Source organism: Zootoca vivipara, chromosome 14 (assembly GCF_963506605.1).
Source record: "Zootoca vivipara chromosome 14, rZooViv1.1, whole genome shotgun sequence".
Lineage (NCBI taxonomy): Eukaryota > Metazoa > Chordata > Lepidosauria > Squamata > Lacertidae > Zootoca > Zootoca vivipara.
The window spans coordinates 20,376,100-20,397,714 of NC_083289.1; the positions used below are offsets into that span (position 1 = coordinate 20,376,100).

The following is a 21,615-nucleotide window of genomic DNA, read 5'->3' on the forward strand; positions in this document are numbered from 1 at the left end:
TTTGTTTAGAATCATTGAAGTGGATCCAGCCAAGGCTCTAGCTGAAATCATGAAATGAATATTTTATTTAGGCACTTAAAAAAAAAATCTTGCCACCCCTGTACCAGGACTCTCCATGTGCATAAAAAACAAAAGTTTGCAATGACCTTTATTATCCTCACAAAGAAGGAAATCATACACTGAAAGACTGGCCCAAGGCTGAGTGGGAATTTGAATCTGGGTCTCCCAGGTCCTAGTCTGACTCTTTGAGCCAGAGGTGGCAGACTGGCTGGCTGGTCTCCCTCACCCATTTGCTCGCTTACTCTGAGGCCGCCTCAGCTCCTGGCAACCAGCACCCCCTGGCCAGCCCCAGAGGAACCATTCACCTGGCGAACTTGTAGCCAGGGCTGCTACAAGAAATAGCTGTGCAAGTCTTTGGGAGGCAGAGACGCAAGAGGGCATCAGAGGAGGGAGGGAAGGAAAGGTTGCCCGTAGCACCCCTGACCATCATTCAAGGCACCCTAGGGTGCCATGAAACACTGGTTGAAAACCACTGCTTTAAGCACTACACCACATAGGTTCTCTTTCATGGTAATTTCCAGGTGCATTTTTCACCTGCAAAAACCAAACAAAAGCTGAAGAATAGTCAGTGTGGTACAGTGGCCAGAGTGCTGAACTGGGGCCTGAGAAGCCAAGGTTTAAATCCCAACTCAACCATGAAGCTCACTGGGTGAGCTTGGGCCAGTCACTGCTTTTCATCCTCACCTACCTCACAGGGTTGTTTTGAGGATAAAGTGGAGAGTGGCAGAACAATGCAGCCGTGAGTTCCTTGAAGAATAGGTGGGATAAGTGTGAAGGAATGAATGGATGGATGGATGGATGGATGGATGAAGCCTGGTGGAGCGAATGGATTTACTTATCAACCATTGTTGAGTTTTCTCTTCAGAATTATCCAAGGTGTAACATAAATATGAAATGCATTTTAAAATTCAAAAGCAACCAGACCAAGCTAGCCAAGTTACGCTTTTCAAGCCACATTGGTGGAAGAGATTTAATGGCACATTCCACTCTTCCACTGAAAACAGAAAGGATTTCAAAGTGTTTCACGGTGGCTGGATTGTGACCAACATTAAAAAGATCCAAAAGGAACACAGGAAGTTGCCTTATACTGAGTCAGAGCAGTGGTCCATCTAGCTCAGTATTGTCTACACTGACTGGCAGTGGCTCTTTGGAGGTTTCAGACCGGGGACACTCTCAACCCTGCCAGATATGGAACCCGGGACCTTTTGCATTCTAAGCTATTCGACAATGAGCTACAACCCTTCCCTCAAACCAATGAATTACGGTAGTAAACTCATGGAAACAACTGAAGCTGCCTATATACTGAGTCAGACTCTTGTTCCATCTAGCCCAGTACTGTCTTCACTGACTGGAAGCAGCTTTCAAGGGTCTCACTGCCTGAAGATGCTGGAGACTCACTGAAATGGATAGAGGTGAGTTGAGAAACAACTATTACACACACACACCCTGCTATTATGCACAGGATAGAAACTTAAATTTGGGGTCCCCTCCAAGCCACTGTCAAGGTTTTGCAGCCAAAACCGGGCTAAGGGCAGCTAACACCAAATATATAATACATTAAAAACACAAAATCAAACGATTAGTTTAAAATAAAATTTGAATCACATTTAAAATCAGAATGAAATTAAGTGGGAATCCACAAATCATAACCGTAGGGGTAAGGAATTAAAAGTTCACCAGGCCCGGCCACTCGTGCTGATCCCATATGGGCCGTTAGAAAGAGACAAGGAGGCCACTTACCAGTACATACAGGGTCCCATAGAAAGAAGGGGGTCAGACTGGGCCTGGACCAAAGGCCTGGCGGAATAGCTCTGTCTTGTAGGCCCCGCAGCATCCCATAAACTGAGCAATTGATACATCAACCCTGGGGGTCATAGGTAACACCCCCTAAAAACAACATTCTCCAATTCACCCCAAACCTGGGGCCAAAGTTTTGCGATACTTTTGCAAAACCTCACATTTTGCAGTGTCCTCCAAACTGAGAAATCAGTACTCAAACTGGGGATTTGTAATTAATGGGGATTTGTAGTTAATGAAGCTGAATAAGCCCCCTGCTTCAGAGTACATTACAGAGTCAGATGTTGGAAAACTGATAAGCTTTGGGTAGGTGTTGCAAACCATAATCTGTTCTTAAAGGCCCATCTGCACAGGTGAGAGAGAGATGTCACCCATCCACCTAGCACCCCAATCAGCATACAACTGTTGCTTTGTTTTCAAGGCAGTGATGCATTTCCTCTTTATAATCACACCCACTCATCAAGAGTAAACTTCATTTTAAAATGATAAAAGAGACAATGGTCTCCTGCCCTAGACCTGACCCAAAGCCAATCATGGTTTTTTTAAAGCAAGGGTCAGTCTCCTTTTTTTTACAGCAAGGTGCTCAATTCTAGATGTTCTTAGATAAGAGAGTAATCCATGGACTAGGGAGGGGAATCCTTAAGCCCATGAACACTTCCCAGGAGAGATCCCTCGCTGGCCCAACTTTTAGAATCATAGAGTTGGAAGAGACCACAAGGGTCATCCAGTCCAACCCCCTGCCAAGCAGGAAACACCATCAAAGCATTCTTGACTTATGCCTGTCAAGCCTCTGCTTAAAGACCTCCAAAGAAGGAAACTCCACCACACTCCTTGGTAGCAAATTCCACTACCAAACAGCTCTTACTGTCAGGAAGTTCTTCCTAATGTTTAGGTGGAATCTTCTTTCTTGTAGTTTGAATCCATTGCTCTGTGTCCGCTTCTCTCCTTGAATGTTTTCGCCTGACCAGAATGTGTCGATCATGCATCCTCGTGTGTGTGTGTGTGTGTGTGTGTGTGTGTGTGTGTGTGTGTGTAAACCAGCCTACTGTGCAAAGGTAAAATTTGCATTCATTGCTCCACCTACTTTTGTCTCTGGCTCCACCCAGCACTGATGTGTGGCCCTTGGAATATGAATGCCCTTGGGCTGAAAAATATTCCACAGCACTGATCTCAAGGGTGGCCCAGCCCATTTTGCCACCTGCTGCTGTGCCTCGCCTCCCACTTTGGCTGCCACTGGAATGCCACCCTTGGCGAAACTTGGTGAAAGGTGGGGGGTGCTCCACAAGGCCTTGGTGCTCATTGCATTCCGCAAGGCCTTCACAACCCTGTGCGCCAGAATGCCCCTCCCTCCTTTTCTCCGATCACTTTGTGATGGCAGAAGCAGTGGGATGGGCAGAATACCTCCTCTTGCACTTCCACTGCCTGAGGCAGCTGCTTCACCCTGCCTCATGGGTGGGCCGGCTCTGCCTGGTCTATGCTGCCTGGAAGCAGCTCTCTAGGATTTCAGACAGGGGACATTCCCAGCCCTACCTGGATATGCTCAGGATTGAACGGGGGACCTTCTGCAAGCAAAGCAGATGCTCTGGCCCTGAGCTATGCTTATCATATAATATAGTATATTTATGCACATTTACTTGGCAGCAAGCCCCGTTGAACTGACTGGGCCTTACTTTTGACTATTCTGTTTTTAATGTTCTGTTGAAAGCCGCCCAGTGGCTGGGGAAATCCAGCCAGATGTGTGGGGTAGAAATAAATTACTATTACTATTATTATTATTGACATAGTTTTACTGTGCCAGGATTAGGGGAGTGAGTTTGCCTGTGACGGTTATGGTGAATGCCACTAATTTGTTGAGCTGCCTTCCCCAAGCTGGTGCCCTCCAGATATTTTGGACTACAACTACCATCTGCCCTGACCAGCATAGCTATACTAAAGGGACCCCTGACCATTAGGTCCAGTCGTGACCGACTCTGGTTTTGCGGTGCTCATCTCGCATTATTGGCCGAGGGAGCCGGCGTATAGCTTCCAGGTCATGTGGCCAGCATGACAAAGCCGCTTCTGGCAAACCAGAGCAGCACACGGAAACGCCGTTTACCTTCCCGCTGTAGCGGTTCCTATTTATCTACTTGCATTTTGACGTGCTTTTGAACTGCTAGGTTGGCAGGAGCTGGGACCAAGCAACGGGAGCTCACCCCGTCACAAGGATTCGAACCGCCGACCTTCTGATCAGCAAGCCCTAGGCTCAGTGGTTTAACCACAGCGCCACCTGGGTCCCCATAGCTATACTAGCCAGGACTAATGGGAGTTGTAGTTCATAACACCTAGAGGGCACCAACTTTGGGAAGGCTCGATTGGAGGCAGAGTGGATATGTTTTAAGTAATTCTGGAATGCCAAAGAGAACATGACGACTGGAAATGCTTTTTTTTAATTGTAATTATGCAATGTAAGTCCAATGTAGTGCACAATACATATTTATTATTGTGATTATAAAATAGAGCAAAGTTATTTCTGACATCCCTCCTTTGGTAATTATTTCACCATTTGTTGAATGAATTTTTATTTTCACCTGATCCTTCCCCAAATTATAGAATTTTAGAGCTGAAGGCAGCCTTGGAGATCTAGTCCAACCCCTTGCTTAATGAGGGATCTGTAACGCAGGATGTACGGTAACTAGTTCTACAACTGCCCTTGGCAGATGGCTGTTTAGTCTTTGCTTAAGTATCTCCAATGAAAGAGAGCCAGACACTGCCCACAGCAGTCTATCCCACTGCTGAACACCTCTTACTATTAGGAAGATTCTCACAAAAATATTTTTTTAAAATAAATTCCACCCCCTACAATTTCTGCCTGTTGATTTCTAGCCCTGTCCTCTGGAGGAACAGACAAGTTTGCTCCATCTTCTGTGTGACATGGCATACGGAGAAAAATGTAACTCCTAGTCAAATGTATACTGCTTCTGTGTCTGGAGGTTTTGCTTTGTTCATGGTCATTGATAGGACTATAATGAGTTTTGCTTTTCCCCTCCCCATCTAACAGAGACTATGAATTCCCTGGGGCAGAGCCTGGCATTTCTGAGCAACAAGCCTTAAACTCAAATTTAGACACTTGAGGGTGTTTGCTTTGTTTCACAACTACAAATTTAAGCATGTAAGAGAGGTGACCGAGTAAAACACATTAACTCCTGTGGATGTTGTCATATTAAAACGGAGTTTAAATATGTACTTATAAATTAATGAAAAGGTATGTGAACATGCTTTCTCAAATCAGCTAGGACTCTCTGGATTATTGAGAGGGCCTGGTAGTCACTGATAGTTTTACCTTCCTTGAATTTGTCTCATTCCCTTCTAAATCCACCCAAGCTGGTGGCCAGCACTTCATTCTGAGGTGGGGAATTCCATGGTTTATGCTGTGTTTAGGACTTTATTGTCTCTCTCCCAATACTGTATCCAGCTTCATAACGACCTAGACTATAGAAGAGGAAAAAGGCTTTCCCCTATCCAGTTTCCTCACACCATGCATCATTTTATGCAGCTCCGTCATGTCCCCCCCTTTTTTTTCTGAGCTCAGAAAACCTTCTGCAAACCTTTCCTCACAGGGAATAACTCCCTTGTGGATCTGGGTTGCCTTTTGGGGCACCTTGTGTAATATTTGTGGGTCCGACGACAAAACACCCTGAAAGTGGAATAGTTTTGTGAAGAAGCTTTATTATTCAATGCGGCCTCGAAGACCTTCTGCTAAAACGCAAAACTAAAAGCCTAAGGTAGCGGCCCAGATCATGTGACCCAGGAGGGGGTGACCATGAACGACTGACTTGAACCCCAAGCGATCCGCTTTCGCTCGGTTTAGACGGCCCGGAGAGCGCCAAACCAGTTCTTCCGACTGGGAGGCGGCAGCAGCAGCAGCTCCCAAACTCTCCCGCTTTTCCAGCAGCGACAAGCTGAAGAAGAGCGCGCGAGGAAGGGCTTCGGCGGCTCCCAAATTCGGGATCGCCTGAGCCTCCCCCCGGCGGCGGGCTTGGCTCCCGCCGGGCCGCTGATCTCGGCTTCTGCTGCGTTGCGGGGATCCCGAGCGGATCCTTCCCCGCCTCCATCTCTCCGTCCGCCCCATCCCTCCCCCCCCCGCCTCAAAAAGGCTGAGCTTCCCCCACTGGCCGGCTGAGGCAGGCGGGGGCCTGTCTGCGATTCGCTCGCGCCGGCTTTGGAGCGGGCGTCTGTGCACGCCGTCGCCACCAGCGGCTCTCTCGCTGCGCCTCTCCCCGCGCGCAAAGAGACCTGCGCCGCCGCCGCCGCCGCCACCATGCGCGCCTTCGGGGCTTGCCTCCTCCTCCTGCTGCTGGCGGCGCTACCCGCTTGCCCGGCCAGGCGCCCCCGGACCGTCTACACCAACCACTGGGCTGTGCGGGTGCTGGGGGGGCCCGACGAGGCGCATCGGCTGGCCTCCGCTTACGGTTACCTAAACCTCGGACAGGTGAGAGAAGCAAAACTTTTCTTTCTTTCTTTCCATTCGCCGTTGTGGAACCCGAGGATCCTGCACCCTTCTCCATGAGCTGATCCCGAGTGTGGTTTTTTTTTTTTTGGTGGGGGGTGTTTCCGGGGATGGTTTTTGGGGTTCTTTAGACTCCCCCCTCTATAATTTCGTAGCTGCGCTGCTCCCCAGAAGGAACTTTCTGTGCGCCCCCAAGGAACTTTCGGTCCAGTTTTTGGCACCCCTTTCCCACCCCCTCTCCGTACAGTTGTGCTGGGAGAAACCCAGGAAAGGTGCAGTGTCGACGGTGCCGGTCCGGTTTAAGGCAAGCATCGCTTCTGGATCGAAGGGGGTTAGGTAGAAAAATCCGCACGCGCGTGGCAGGTAGCTGTGTGCAAGTGGAAATCAGGAGCCTTGCCGCACCTTTAAGACTAGCACGTTTAAGGTGCAAGCCTGTACGTGTCTGCTCGGCAATAAGCCCACATGGAGTTCACTGGGACTTCAGGCAAGTGAACACAGGATCGCCGCAGTATTAAAGCCGGCTTCCTTACATGCAAACTGGGTTCCAGACGATGAAAGCCGGGAGTTCAACGACCCAGTGAAACCAGTGGAATCCTTAACAGGTTCCCGGGTTAAGTACTTAAGAGATCCCTGCCAATTTCTGTGGAAGAGTGAAATCTGAGCATATTCTTAGCTCTCTCTTGGAAACGAATGGGGCTTTAAAAGTGCTGAACTCCAACTGGGTGAGTGCCCTAAGAAAATTGTGGCAGATGTTTTCAGGGGCTGGAGTCCAGGTTTGCAGATGTGTGGTCTGCGTAGGTTTTTCTCTCTCTCTTTAGCCCCAGCTTTATTTGGTCCCCATGTTGTTGGGACTCTCATCCCAGCCAGCATGGCAGCGGTGAGAGATGATGAGAGTTGTAGTCCAACAACATCTGGGGATCAGAGTTTGGGGAAGACTGTCGTAGCTTATGAAAATGTACACCGCAACATATGTGTGAGTCATTTTAAAAAAAGATGCCACAGATTTCTTTGCTAAGACTGAATCTCTGGGCTTTAAAATATACAACTACAAAGACTGATTGATTCTTTTCGGAGTGGAGGCTTGTCGGGTCTTTGGAAAGATGCTAGATGCTTGAAAGGTAGAATCCCAGTGTTACAGGTTGTAAGTCATTTGGCAGAAGGGTGAGCTACAAGTTGTGGAGACAGAGCAAGCCTTTACGCTTTTACATAGTGAGCTGCCTTATCAGACCATTGCTCCAGCTCTCCCAGTGCTAGCTAGTCTTGAACAGCACTGCCCCTCCAGCTCTCAAGCATACAGGCCTTAAATTTGATCATTTACCTGGCATTGCTAAGGATTGAACCCGGGGCAACCTGGCTTCTTCTCAAGCAGGAAGTTCAAGGCAGTGTTTCCGTGTTCAATGCCTGCAATTTGCTGCTTCTGGTTCTGTGGAGGTGGATGGATCCTGGATCGGTGGAAGCCAGCAGGAGTTTTCCTCTTTCCTGCATGACCTCTCCCCTTCCCCACCATTTGCATTCTCTGTAGTCATTCCAGTGACACCCCCTACTCAGCCTCAAATCCCTCTCACTCATTAAATCCACCATGACTCTCCCAGGCTATTGTTCTTCCAGATTCTTTCTTTCTTTCTTTCTTTCTTTCTTTCTTTCTTTCTTTCTTTCTTTCTTTCTTTCTTTCTTTCTTTCTTTCTTTCTTTCTTTCTTCAATCTCCAGAGTTTCTTAGGCTGTGCAGACTCCATACATTTAAAGCTTACCCGTCCCGAAGAACTGTAGTTTATTCAGATGGGAGTTGTAGCTCTGTGAGTTGTTACCTACAGTTCCTGGGATTCTTTGACTGTATGTGCGTTTTAAATGTGCTATAAATGTATGGAGAGCATTCAGTAGCCTGCCCTACCCGTCCCAATCCCCACCAATTAATTTTCAGCTCAGCCCCAACTTTTGCTGAGTGGTTCCAGCCAACCGGCTCCAGTTGACACATGATAGCAGATGGACCCAAAAGGTAATTAGTCAGCTAAAGCATGACAGAAAACATCTGAGGCGGACTCCGAGGGGAACTGCCAAGTGGAAATGAATCAATATTTAATTTTTGCACAGCAAAATGCACCCTTATCAATTTAATACCGTTTATAAAGCTATTTTATATATTTCTTACCCAATTGCTGTACGTAAGACTAATCAATTTTTCTGTGGGTGGTTGTTTATTTTAGGGTTGGGGTGTGTGACAGTGGAGAAGGATTGCTATAAAGATGGAAATGTTTATATTGAGATCACTGCCAAGATTTTTTCATATATTTTTTAAATTTTTGGTAATTGCTTGAACTTTATACTATCTTTGCAGATTTTAATAACAACTCTGCTTGGGGAATTTTTTAATTTTTGTTATTTTTAGGTATGCGGGTCATTTAGTGAAGGTGGCAAAAGAACCAGCATGGGACTCATAAAACACACCCGTTGGTGTTTCTTAATTGATTCTGTGAATGTCAGGAAGGGGGCAGAATATAAACTGAAAGCACAAGGGAGATCTGATTAATCTCTCTCCCTCCCTCCCTCCCTCCCTCCCTCCCTCCCTCCCTCCCTCTCTCTCTCTCTCTCTCTGTGTGTGTGTGTGTGTGTGTGTATATAAGAGAGAGAGATCAAGATCGCAATAAGGACAGTGAAACAGCCCAGTTGTGACACACTAGAATGTTTAGGTGGCCCCACTCTGAGTTCTTTGCATTTCCAGTTTACATCCAAATGAAGCCAAGTTTCTAGCTTGCTTGCTGCTGTATTTTAAAGCATCTTGAAATCCAGTGAAAACCAAGGAGGAAACACAACAACAACATAAAACTCATTACTACTACTACTACTATCTCAGTTCTCCTCATTTTAAGACCAGAATAGGAAGCCAATTTATCCCCAGATGTTTTTGGGCTACAATGCCCATAATCTCTGACCATTGAGCATTCGGGCTGGGCTTTATGGGGGTGGGAGGCAAACAACATCCAGAAGGGCCACAGGTTCCCCATCTCTGCTGTCGGACCTTGGTCAGGAACTAGTAAAACCAAACGGTCATGTTGATAAGGAGTGGGAGGAGAATGGGCCAAACCAAAACTTATGTCACTACATATGTTTACATATACATACATGCAACTTGCCAGCAAAGCATCACCTGCATTCTCCAAATAATGCTTTTTCCTGCTGGTTGGCCCCTGAAAGGTCAGATTTGGCCTAGGGGCTGTCAGCTGCTGACCTCTTGGTGGGGGAGATTGTGAGAAGTGGCATAGAAAGGGGGGGAACCCAGTCCTCCCAGTATCTGAAAACCTGATCAAGCCTTATAGCTTGAGGAACCTCAGTCCCCCAGGGCCAAATGTAGCCCCTAGGCCTCTCTGCTTAGCCACTGTTCTTACTGGCCCAGTTTTGCAACCTTCTTGAATGTTTTTGCCTGGCTGGAGGAATAGGGAGGTGAGTGTGTGTAGAAGCTCATCTACTGCATAAAGTAAATTCACATTTGTTGCTTCATCCATTTTTGCCAGCAGCCCCCACCTGCCACTACCATGTGCCCCCCCCCAGAAGGCTGCATGGAAGAGGATGTGGTTTTCAGGTTGCAAACGACCCCCCCCCCACTCCCGAGTTGCCGTTTAGCGGGGGAGCAGCCATTGGCACATGCTTCCTACAGCATATGCCATTCAGGCAGGAGTAGCGGGTGGGGAAATGGCACCACCCACCCACGTGGTCACGTAGAAATGACCTTTCCTTTCTGGGAGTTTGCCAGTGGGTACGTAGAGAGGCCTCCACCCACCTGAAAAATCCTTCGCTCTAGAGTCTCATCATGGCTATATTGCCATTTCTCTTGGGAAGATGATCTCACAAGATGATGGAGCAGCAGATTGAATCACTGTAACTTCCTGCATTTGTAAAAATTCTGGGCTGATGTCTCACCCTCAAGGAGATATGAAAACTCATAGGGTGGGAGCCCTGCGTGCTGCTGGCCAAGGCATCCCATTGCTGGGGGTGGGGGAAGAGAGAGAGAACGAATGCCCCCATAAATAAGAACATAAGAATACATGAGCATAAGAGGAGCCTGTTGGATCAAGCCAATACCTTCTCTAGTTCAGCATCCTGTTCTCACAGTGGCCCACCAGATGCTTCTGGGAAACCTTCAAGCAAGACCTGAGCATGAGAGCCCTTTGCTGTTGTTTCCAGCCAGCGCCAGGCATGCCGAGTTGGGTCCAACCATGAAGGCAGCGCATAGCCATCATGGCTACTGGCCACTGATCCTTTATGAATTTGTCCAATTCTCTTTTAAAGCCATCCAGATTGCTATCCATCGCTACTTTCTGTAGGAGTGAGTTCCATACTTTAACTTAAGGTTACCTGATTTTTTTCCATGAATCCGGGGACACTTTTCAACTTCAATGGATTTTGTATGGGGACTGACTTGTAAATTTGGGGGCTGTCCCTGGGAAACGGGGACGTCTGGTAACCTTAGTTTAACTACGCTCTGCCTGAAGAAGTGTTTTTCTTCTATGTATCCTGAATCTTCCAGCATTCAGCTTCATTGGGGAGGCCGTGAGTTCCAATGTTATGCAAGAGAGAGAGAGAAAGGAAGAAAGGAAGGTGAACATAGGAAGCCACTTCACACGGGTTATTCTAGCTCAGTGGCATCTGCACTGATTGGCAGTGGCTCATAAAAGGGATGTTCCCAGGCCTACCTGAAGATGCCAGAGGTTGGACCTAGGACCATTTGCCTGCAAAACACTGACCTACAGCCCTTCCCTGTACCTGATGAGACCATTGTTCTACCTAGCTCACAAAACTACAATTCCCATAGTTCCCTGGGAAGAAGGATTGATTGTTAAAACCACTCTGGGAGCTGCAACAGCTCTTCTGAACGTCCAGCTTCCAGGATTCTTTGGGTGGCGCCATGCTTGTTAAAAGTGGTACCATAGCGCTTTAAACGTAGGGAGTGAATGTGGCCACACTGCTGTTTTATAGTTGTGTGCGTTCTTTATTAATATTACGGACCTGCTGCTACCTTCTTATTTATGGGGTGTCTTCACTCCCTCCCCTCCCCCATGTGGACAAGGCTATGTGCTACCTCCATTTTTTGAGGCAGTAATTAAATTTCTATACCACCCTTCATCTCAGGGCAGTTTACAATACAAAAACACAAAAACACATACCATAGTAACAAACAAAAACAGTACCCCCTCCCACAGCTTAAAAGGCCAGATTGTTTAGCCTGGGAGAAGGGGAATGTTTCTGCCTGTTGCCTATAGATATGTAACAAAGGCAGCAGGTGAGCCTCCCTGGAGAGAGCATTTGGCAAGAGGGGAGCCACTGCAGAAAAGGCCCTTTCTCATGTTGCCACCCTCCAGAGTTTTTGCGAAGGAGGCACATGAAGAAGGGCCTCAGATGAGGAACACAGGGTAATTATATAATTATAGTTTGCTCAGAAAGAGAAAACCCAGCCTGCTCTCTTAAGGGCGGAAGTAAGTTACAGTATTATGAACTTGTAATGTATGCAGGCTTTCTCAAGGGGTTTGGGGTGGAGCAGGGCGAGGGGAGCTGGGGTTAGCAAATGCATGCGAACGACAGACACAAGCAATCAAATAGAGTTTAAAGATAAGCTCTTTTTGTAATTCAAACCATAGCATCTTGCAGTGTTTCCACATGGAGTGTTATCATCCGTGACGGAAACCAGTAAAGAGCAGGGTGCTTTAATCTAAATAGAATTTTTCTTTGCATCACAAATCTTGTCCCAATAGCAGTAATGGACAGTGATTTTGGTGCTCTGCAAAAGATTATCTCATCCTTTTGTGCTTGTGTGTCTAGCCTTCAACTCAGTGGTCTCCGGATTGACAATTTAGAATGGACTTTCCCTGAAAAAGGAGGAGGGCAAGGGGAAAACCATTTTTGTCTTGTGCTTTCTAGGCAGGGGAAAGTGGAAATATGGATGAGTGAGTACACAGCTGCTTTCCAGGCTTAAGAAACCTTTGCAGACTTCACTGGCTGAACTCTGCTTCTGTCAATACATAGGAAGTTGCAGGATACAGAGCCAGACCATTGATCTATTTATTTCAGTAATGTCTACTGGCTGGCAGTGGCTGTTCAGGGTTTCAGGCAGGGGGCATCCCCAGTCCTCCTTGGAGATGCCAGAGATTGAGCCTGGGACCTTCTGCATGCAAAGTAGATGTTCTACCACTGAGCTACAGCTGTTCCCAACTACTTCCTAAATCTTTTTCTTATGCCCTTCAGTTGTAAAGAACAAAGTTGGTGGGTTGGGGCCAGTGGGGGCCAGTTATCCTAGCTTATTGCTTTCCTTGCGGGCTCTGCACTCTTTTGCAGTTCACTGCTCCTCTGCCCAAGTGGCACGGTAATTTGTCTTGGTGCTAAAAAGGATCCGTTATAAATTCTGGCTTGACTTTTAAATTTCAGCCTTGCTCCAGTATAATTAAGCTGGCAGATGTTTGGGTGCAGGAGTGCGAGGGAAGGAACGCCAAACCCTGTAAACCACTGTTGGAACCAAATCTGCCAAAGGGTGGTGGTATATCAATTAAAACAAAAACGGGGATTTCTTGCAGGAAGCTTAAATAGGAGATTTTCCTTAAAAGCCCATTGCAATGGAAGCTTGAGAGCAAGTGTGGCATTGAGTCGAATGTTGGGCTTGATCTAGGCTTAGATCTCTGCTTATTCATGAAACTCACATAGACTGAGTGGCTCAACCGGCCTTGCAGTATTCTTGAAAAGATACAATGAGGGTGGGCAGTCATTTCTATGTCACCCTGAGGCATAATACTATTGTGATTCTTCATTGGGGGTTTTTTTTAGCCAGAGCTCAGTTCCTGCACCTCTCAGGTGGGCGTCATTGCCATTCTGGTGACTGGGAGCGGCCACCGAGACCATATAACACCAGTCCTGAAATACCTACATTGGCTCCCAGTACGTTTCCGAGCACAATTCAAAGTGTTGGTGCTGACCTTTAAAGCCCTAAATGGCAATGGCCCAGTATACCTAAAGGAGCGTCTCCACCCCCATTGTTCAGCCCAGACACTGAGGTCCAGCGCCGAGGGCCTTCTGAAAGTTCCCTCACTGCGAGAAGCAAAGCTACAGGGAACCAGGCAGAGGGCCTTCTCAGTAGTGGCACCCGCCCTGTGGAATGCCCTCCCATCAGAGGTCAAAGAGATAAACAACTACTTGACATTTAGAAAGCATCTGAAGGCAGCCCTGTTTAGGGAAGTTTTTAATACATTTTATTGTATTTTAATCTTTGCTGGAAGCCACCCAGAGTGGCTGGGGAGACCCAGCCGGATGAGTGGGGTACAAATAATAAATCCAGCACCTCTTTTTGCCTAACTTGTTGGTCTGCTTCAGAATTTACCCAACAATATATTTAGACCAGAGTGCTCCAAACTTGGGTCTCCAACTGTTTTTGGACTACCATAGCTGCCAAGTCTCCCGTTTCCCCCGGGAAACCCCCGTTTTTCCAGCTGTTCCTAGCTGAAAAAACAGATTTTTTTGTTTTTCCTCGGTTTATTCTGGCGCGGCGGCCATTTTGGAACTGGACGGAGCATGCTCAGAAGCGACTTTTGATGCTGCTCTGCCCAGTTCCAAAATGGCTGCAGTGCGACTTCTGGCGCGGCAGCCATTTTGGAACTGGGCAAAGCAGCATCAAGTCACTTCTGAGCATGCTCCGCCCAGTTCCAAAATGGTGGCAGTGCTACTTCCGGTCTGCTATTTTCGGCCCGGTCCCTTATTTCTCTGACAGCAACTTGGCAGGTATGTGGACTACAACTCCCATCATCCCTGACCGCTGGTCCTGCTAGCTAGGGATAATGGGGGTTGTAGTACAACAACAGCCGCAGACCCCAGTTTGGAAAACCCTGATTTAGACCATGCCATGTGCCTCTAGTCCATTGTGTGTTTTGCTTGCTCCAGAATCCTGTTTGGAACTCCACCATTTTCTTTTAACCTAACTGGGTAGGCTTGCCTTTACCATCATGACTGGTAGCCATAGGTGGCCAGGAGGTGGCCATGCAGGTGCATGAGCAAGATGGTTGAGTGAGTCAACCTGACACTCTCCTAATGTTTTGGGCAACATCTCCCACCCATCTCAGCCATTGTGGCCACCGAGTTGGTGCAAGCTTGTCTAGTGGCACTTGCCCTTCTTTTGTTTTGTGGGTGACTCATGCTTGAGCGAGCCTGGCAGGCACCTGCATGTTTAGGGGAGTGGCTCCTATGTCAAGTTGAGCATGGAGTGTGTGTGTGAGGCAGAGGAGGACCAAGGCCAAGGCAACCTGCAGCTAGCACAAGAAGCAACTGCAGTGGAGTCTGCTAGTTACTCAGACCAGCAAGTGAGGCAACATTTACTCCATACGTTCAAACCACTATTGTACCAACTTAAACAGCCATGGCTTCCCCCAAAGAATTATGGGAGCTGTAGTTTGTTAAAGGTGCTGAGAGTTGTTAGGAGGCCCCATTCCTCTCACAGAGCTACAGTTCCCAGAGTTCCTGGGAAGAGGGACTGACTGTTAAATCACTCTGGGAATTGTAGCTGTGTGAGGGGAATGAAAGTCTCCTGACAACTCTCAGCACCTTTGAAAAAAACAACAACCATGGCTCCCAGAATTCTTCAGGGAAGCCTGTTCAAAGTGGTATTGGTGCTTAAAAGTAAGTGTGAATGTGGCCCAAGTCAGACTTAGAAGCTGCCTAAAGTCGTCACCTGTTTTTGGAATACTGAGGGCCAGTGTGGCATAGTGTAGGGGACCGGACTAGGAGCAGGGAGATCAGGGTTCAAATCCATTAAGATCTCTGGGGACTCTTGGACCAGTCACTATCGCTCAGCCTAAGCTACCTTGCAGGGTCGACGTAAGGATAAAATGGGGATTTTAGATTGGCGCCTTCTTTGTTGTTCTTCCACCAGCAGGCCAAGACCTTCCTCTTCAGTCAGGCCTTTGAAAATGAAGGTGCAGATGATTCTGATCACTGATGGGCTGCTGTCAGGGCAAACTTCTTTTAATGGCTGGTTCTAAATGTGTTCTGATGTATCCTAATTATTGTTCTTAACTGCTTTGTTTTGCATTTTTAAATGTTTTTAAATGTTGTAAGCCGCCTTGAATCTCAGCTTTGGAGGAAGGTGGGATATAAATTCTACTACTACTACTAATAAACAATAAGATGTTGCGTACCAAATCCACATCTTACTCACTTCAGGTCCTAGGTTCAGGACCTGATGTGGGCTTGAGTCCTGAAAACCACCTAGCAGGCCCAGGTGAGGAAGCTTCCACCTTTGGTGCTAGGTGCCACAACCGGAAGTTGCTCCAGTACCAGAGAAGGTACTTCCTGCCTCTTGGGCATTCTTGCTTCTGCAGCCTCCGCTGTCAACAATATGTGGAAGTGCCCCAACCCATAGACCATCCTTCTCCATTATGACTTCTTTTGAGCTCAGCTGGTCCGTGATGCATAACGTCCTTGGTCCAATTTCACTAAATAGTGATGAATGGTTCCTTCAGTGCCTGGCAGTTAACACTTAGTCGGATGGAATTGGCAGGGCCCCATTTCCATGGCAACCGAGCGAGCCGTACCCTTCATGTGCAAATGGTGGCATTGCAAGGCAAAAATAACACTTTCTCATTGTTTTGAGACTTGCTTGCTGCAGACGTAAACACCCAGAGCTGAGTGGTGCCAATCTGGAGCTTTGTGACAACAAAGCAGAAATATGCAAAAGAAGGCCAAAAAAAGAAGAAGAAAGGGACTTCTGCGCTTCAGGAAAACAATAAAACCTACATTGGTTTGAGTTAAAAGCCTAATTGGTGCATGGACGCCTGTCATAGTAGTGTAACATTATTCATCACCTTTGCAAATGGATATTAACATTGCTGATTGCTTCTATTGCTAGCTAATACTTTCAGGCCCTTGTTGGAAGAACGTAGATGAAAACTGATGCTGCTGGAAAAGCAGAAGCACAGGAGCTTCCTTCCTTCCTTCCTTCCTTCCTCCTTTCCTTCCATCACTAAATGTATGGGACAAATTGCCACTTGTCCAATGGCTGGGCTGGCCAATACAGGAGAGGACAAAGTCATCCTCTGGATGTTGCGGGGCCCCAGCTCCCCTCTTCCCTGATCACTTGCAATGCTGCTTGTGACTGATGGGGAGGCTACAGCTCCCACTCCAGGTTTTAGAAGATTAGCCAGGCAAGGATGTTGCTTCAGGCAGCACCAAAAATGAAGCAAACAAAAAATGTTTGCAATGTGATCATTACTTATCTCAAATGGTGAAGACTGTTCTTAGCCTCTACAATTCATCAGGGATCTTAATAGGGCTGAAAGTCCCTTTCCTGAGATATTGGACAGCTACTTCAAGTCAGAATAAGACAATTTTATGCTCAGTTAGGTATGGGAACTTGCAGCCCAGCAACCTCTGTTGGGCCACTATTGCCCCTTCTCACAGCTAGATGCACCCAGCTTCATATGTGTTCAAAAACTGTCCTAAAACCAACTAAATGTATCTAAATTCTCATGGCCCTAATCTTTGTGCATTGGATGGGTATGCTTCTGTGCACTCTAGTAATATCAGATTTTGTATGGCATTTCCAAGAGCCTGTGATAATTAGGGATGAGCTAATCAATTTTGGTTTCTCACAGTTTCTCATTTTTCCACTAATAAGTTCAATTCTCCACATTTCTGCATCAGTTTGCTTAATAAAAAAGTTGTCATGAAAATTCATCAGCCTTATAGTGTGAATTTAATGTGAATAATAGCCACATTCTTACATGCGATTATACTTAATGTACAATTTTTGTGTGGAGCAATTTCCCCTAGTATCATTCTTGCATGTTATTTTCGTGTATCTCTCTCTCTGTTTTTATATATATGAATGAATATGAGAACACACACACACACACAAATGAATATATGACACCTGGGAAGAAGGATTGATAAACCACTCTGGTAATTCCGCCCTATAACAACTCTCAGCACCCTTAACAAGGTACAGCTCCCAGGATTCTTCGGCTGAAGCCATGAGTGTTTAAAGTGGTACCATAGTGCTTTAAATATATGGTGCAGATGTGGCCCTATTGATATAGCTACATAGAGCCTTGCATGCAGAAAGTTCCATGTTCAATCCCCAGCATTTCTAGCTGGGATTTGGTAAGACTACAGTGAAACCTTGGTTGTTGAACGTAATCCGTTCTGGAAGACCGTTCGAGACATTCGCAAAGGGCGGTCGGCAAAGTTAAAGGAGAAAATTGAGAAATGCCCATTCAACTTCTGAGGTGCGTTCAAAAACAGAAGCATTTACTTATGAGCTTTCGGTGCTCGGCTTCTGAAACATTTGGCAGCCGAGGTGTTCGAAAACCGAGGTTTTGCAGTATCTGAAACACTAGAGCAAACCCTCCAACATTTCTCTGATGAAAATAGGGACGTCCTAAGGAAAATCAGGACATTCCAGGATCAGATAAAAAACTGGGATAGCTTCTGTAAATCCAGTACCATCCCTGGATAATAGAGACACTTGGAGGGTCTGCTAGAGAGCTGCTGTGGAGCAGACAACAGTGAACTACAGAGACAAATAATTTGACTAGGTATAGGACAGCTTGGGAACAGACAGGAGAGGTCCAAGATCACACCATGAGTTCCACGGCTAAGCAGAGATTGGAACTTTGGTCTCCCAGATCAGAGTCTAGTCCAACACTCTAACCACTACACAATCCTAGCTCTTTGCCCAGCATACAGACAAGCTAGAGGCATTATCAACATTCTGGGGCACATTCCAGCCAGGTAAAAGCACTTGCAAAGAGTGCAAATAAGAGCCAATGAAGGATGTGGCCAGAACGAATTTCAAGGGCCACAGAGAGAGAGGCCTGAAGGGCCGCATTTGGCCCCACAGTTTCCCACACCTGATTGTAAGGACATTCCAGAGGAGATCAAGGAAGAAGCTTCCTAGACAGATTTTGGAAGTAAATCTTGGCATTCAAACTGGGATAACTTCCCAGATGCGTCTTCCTGGACCGGCAGGAAATCTTCCTTGGAAGATTTCGTCTGCTCACTAGGCCAAGAGAAGACATCCTTTGCCTGAAGGAAACTGTATTTCCATAGCTTAACTTGGTTTCTCTTTTCTTTCTTTTGCTTTTATGTTTTGGCCTTGAATTCCTTTCCCTCTTCTGCCCCAACAGCTGCTTGTTTTCCTCTGCTCTTTCACTAGTGGTGCATTTCAAACCTTGCGTTTAGATTTTACAAATGACAAACACAGGGGACTGCGTAGCTCTTCGCGGGTGGCGGGGAATGTGAGTGCTTCCTTTGCCTTGCTTGTTTATGAATTTAATTTATACTAAAAATGAAGACCCCAGGGGTTGCAGATTAGAAATAGATTTAGAGGTTAGAACTAAATGAACATAATAAAGACTGAAAAATGTAAACTCTTAACAGCGGGGGGGGGGGGAGAATACTGCAGGAAAGGAAAAAAAATGACTACCCAGCAATGGGGATTGGAGATGGATTCTGGAGAGAGATGCATTTGAATTGCAAACATCTGACGTGGTAGTTTGGTCAGATATTTAATACAGTTTGCACACGCAATTGTAATACAGTGGTGCCTCGCTTAACGAATGCCCTGCTTAATGAAATTTCCGCTTAACGAAAGGATTTTTCGAGCGGAGGTTGCCTCGCTAGACGAATTCATTTTATGAAAAATTCGTCTAGCGAATCGCGGTTTCCCATAGGAATGCATTGAAATTCATTTAATGTGTTCCTATGGGCAAAAAAAATTCAAAAAAAGTCAATGCATTCCTATGGGATTCGCTAGACGCATTTTTCGTTATAAGAAAAGACCCGTGGAACGAATTAAATTCTTCTATTGAGGCACTACTGTATATGTATTGGGATGACGAGCCCAATTGTGTAATGGTCAAAGGTTGTGAGGGGGGGCATCAAAGACCTGTCACTATTTCTGCAGCAGGGTCTGTGTCTCCTAGAGCCATCCCATCAGTGTGAAAGGGGACCTTTTTAGCCACCCCAAGTTCCAAAGCTAAGCATTTTGGAACACTGAAAACACAGAGGCTTCAGTTTCAAGAAAATGGTGTGCAAGTTCTGTTATGTACAGTGGAAAACACAGCTTAAGTCACTCCAAAAGAAGGTAAGGGGGCATTCCATATCATTTGCCCACGTATGTGCATAGAAAACGGTAGATCTAGCTGAAAGACAACATGTGGATCAGTTCATCAATAATAATAATAATTTTATACAGTGGTGCCTCGGGTTATGAACTTAATTGTTCTGGAGGTCCGTTCTTAACCCGAAACCGTTCTTAACCTGAGGCACGCTTTCACTAATGGGGCCTCGTGCTGCCGCCGTGCAATTTCCGTTCTCATCCTGGGGCAAAGTTCGTAACCCGGATACTTCCGGGTTAGCGGAGTTTGTAACCCTAAGCGTTTGTAACCCGAGATACCACTGTAATTGTAAGCATATTGAAGGGATATGGGCAAGATTGTGAGATCTTGATGGAATCCCAGTGGGGCGGCAGAAACCAGGCTCACTCCCACTGCTGCCGCCACAGTGAGGCGAAGAGGTGGTGCCTTCCAGCAAGACCCCACGAAATCTCGCAGAACTCTGCCCAAGATCTTGCAGGACTCTGCGAGTTCTCGTTGCCGCTTCACTTTCTGCTGTTGCTACCAGCGCCTCTGGACTCCACGCTGCTGCTGGAGAATCAAGAAGGGGCTGCAGCATCTATTTCTGTGCTCTGGTAAAATCTTGCCGGAACCTGGAAGCAGCTGCTACTTCTCCCACAGCGGAGGGGGCGCTATTGGAACCCGGAAGCTGCAGCACTGAGCCGTTTTAGATGGGCCACCCCAGGGTGTGGATGTGATTATCGCGAAAGGACCCTGGTCTTCTGAATTTGCCAGCATTCCGCTGGGTGAGCCCTGGAGTTGCTCTCATTTGCAACTCCCAAGCTGTACCTGGAAACAGCAGAGCAAGGTGCTGCTTGTTTCCAGAGCACTCCCACCATTGGAGAGCTCCAAAAGCAGGGAGGAGCACTTCAGTCCACTGTGATGTTTCCAGGGATGGCTGTGGAAACATCAGACCAAATCAGAGCACCTTGTTTCTGGGCTGTTTTAATCCATTTGCAAAGGTTGTGAAAAGAGGGTTAGAGGTCCCCCTTGCAGTGCCAATTTTGCCACTGGTAAAAGGTGAGGTGATGGCAGTGCTGGGCTGGGAAGAGATCCCTTAAAAAGTTTTTTTGTCCCTCTGATCTGCTTCCGGGGCTTGGGGTTATTTTTTTCTATTCCTGAGAAGTTTGAAAGGGTGGGGTGGACCTTGAAAGGCTTTCCATAAGTTCCACTGCCCCATCCATGCTAGAGCTCTAGATCTGAGTGGGGATGATAGGGTAAGGTAGTCTCTGTGTGCCCATGTGCTCTATGTGTGGCAAGCTTGTGGTTTGTATAGCATGCAGCCATTAGAGGATTCAGCACAATTATTGGGCCGAAGAGGTTAGCCACCTCTGATCTATAGGATAATCGAAAGAGGGTGATAAAAGCATGTAACTGACGATAGCAAAACAGGATCAAACAAAACGACCTGGCAAAATCTTGCTAACAGAAATGCACAGATTTATCATAGCTTCACAAAACACGGTGCTATGTTGGTGCAAGGCAGAAACAAGTTATGCCACTCACAGCTGCTGCACGTGCCTGAAATGGCAGTCCACCAAAACATCTTTGCAATACCGGTAGAAGTGGTGCTGTGAAACCTGCAGAGACATGTTGGGAAGGGCGAAGGCTACTGGAAACCCAGGTGTGACGTACAAAACTGGCAAGTTGGAGAGAGGCTTTAGAATTGCAAGTTCTGCCATAATGGCTGGGGTTTCCCAGTACGGTAGGTGTAGGAAAGAGCATTGGAAGTGGACTTAAACTAGGTCATGTTACTTGTTGATTAAGCTCAATTGTGTCTTCTCTGACTGGCAGCAGCTTTCCAGGGTCTTGGGGAGAGGACTTTCCTTATCATTTAGTACCTGATTCTTGCCGCAGCCATCGTAACAAGGGCAAAAGGTTAAGCTCTCCTGCACACACCAAAGGCTCAGTCCAATGTTCTCTCTTTTTCTCTCTTTCTCTGTATATGCATGTGCACCTGCTATTTACTTAAAAACCACTCAATCAGTTGCTCCTTGTGTGAATGTTCTTCAGTTAGATCACCTCCTGCAGACCCTGGTATTCTCTCTTAGATGTTGTAGATCAGGCCAGTGGCCTATCTAGTCCAGCATTCTGTACTCACAGTGGCCGATGAGATGCCTATAGGAAGAACA

The 21,615-nt window shown here is 46.7% G+C and overlaps 1 protein-coding gene across 1 annotated transcript in view; it reads left to right on the top strand.

The window, feature by feature from the left end:
- Window positions 1-6,050: 6,050 nt before the first annotated feature.
- Window positions 6,051-21,615, top strand: part of PCSK6 (proprotein convertase subtilisin/kexin type 6) — a 95,222-nt gene continuing 79,657 nt past the window's right edge. Inside the window, exon 1 of the mRNA XM_035130465.2 lies at window positions 6,051-6,325. Within this exon, the coding sequence (XP_034986356.2) occupies window positions 6,155-6,325 (171 nt within the window). The 5' untranslated portion in view covers window positions 6,051-6,154. The remainder of the gene's footprint in view (window positions 6,326-21,615) is intronic.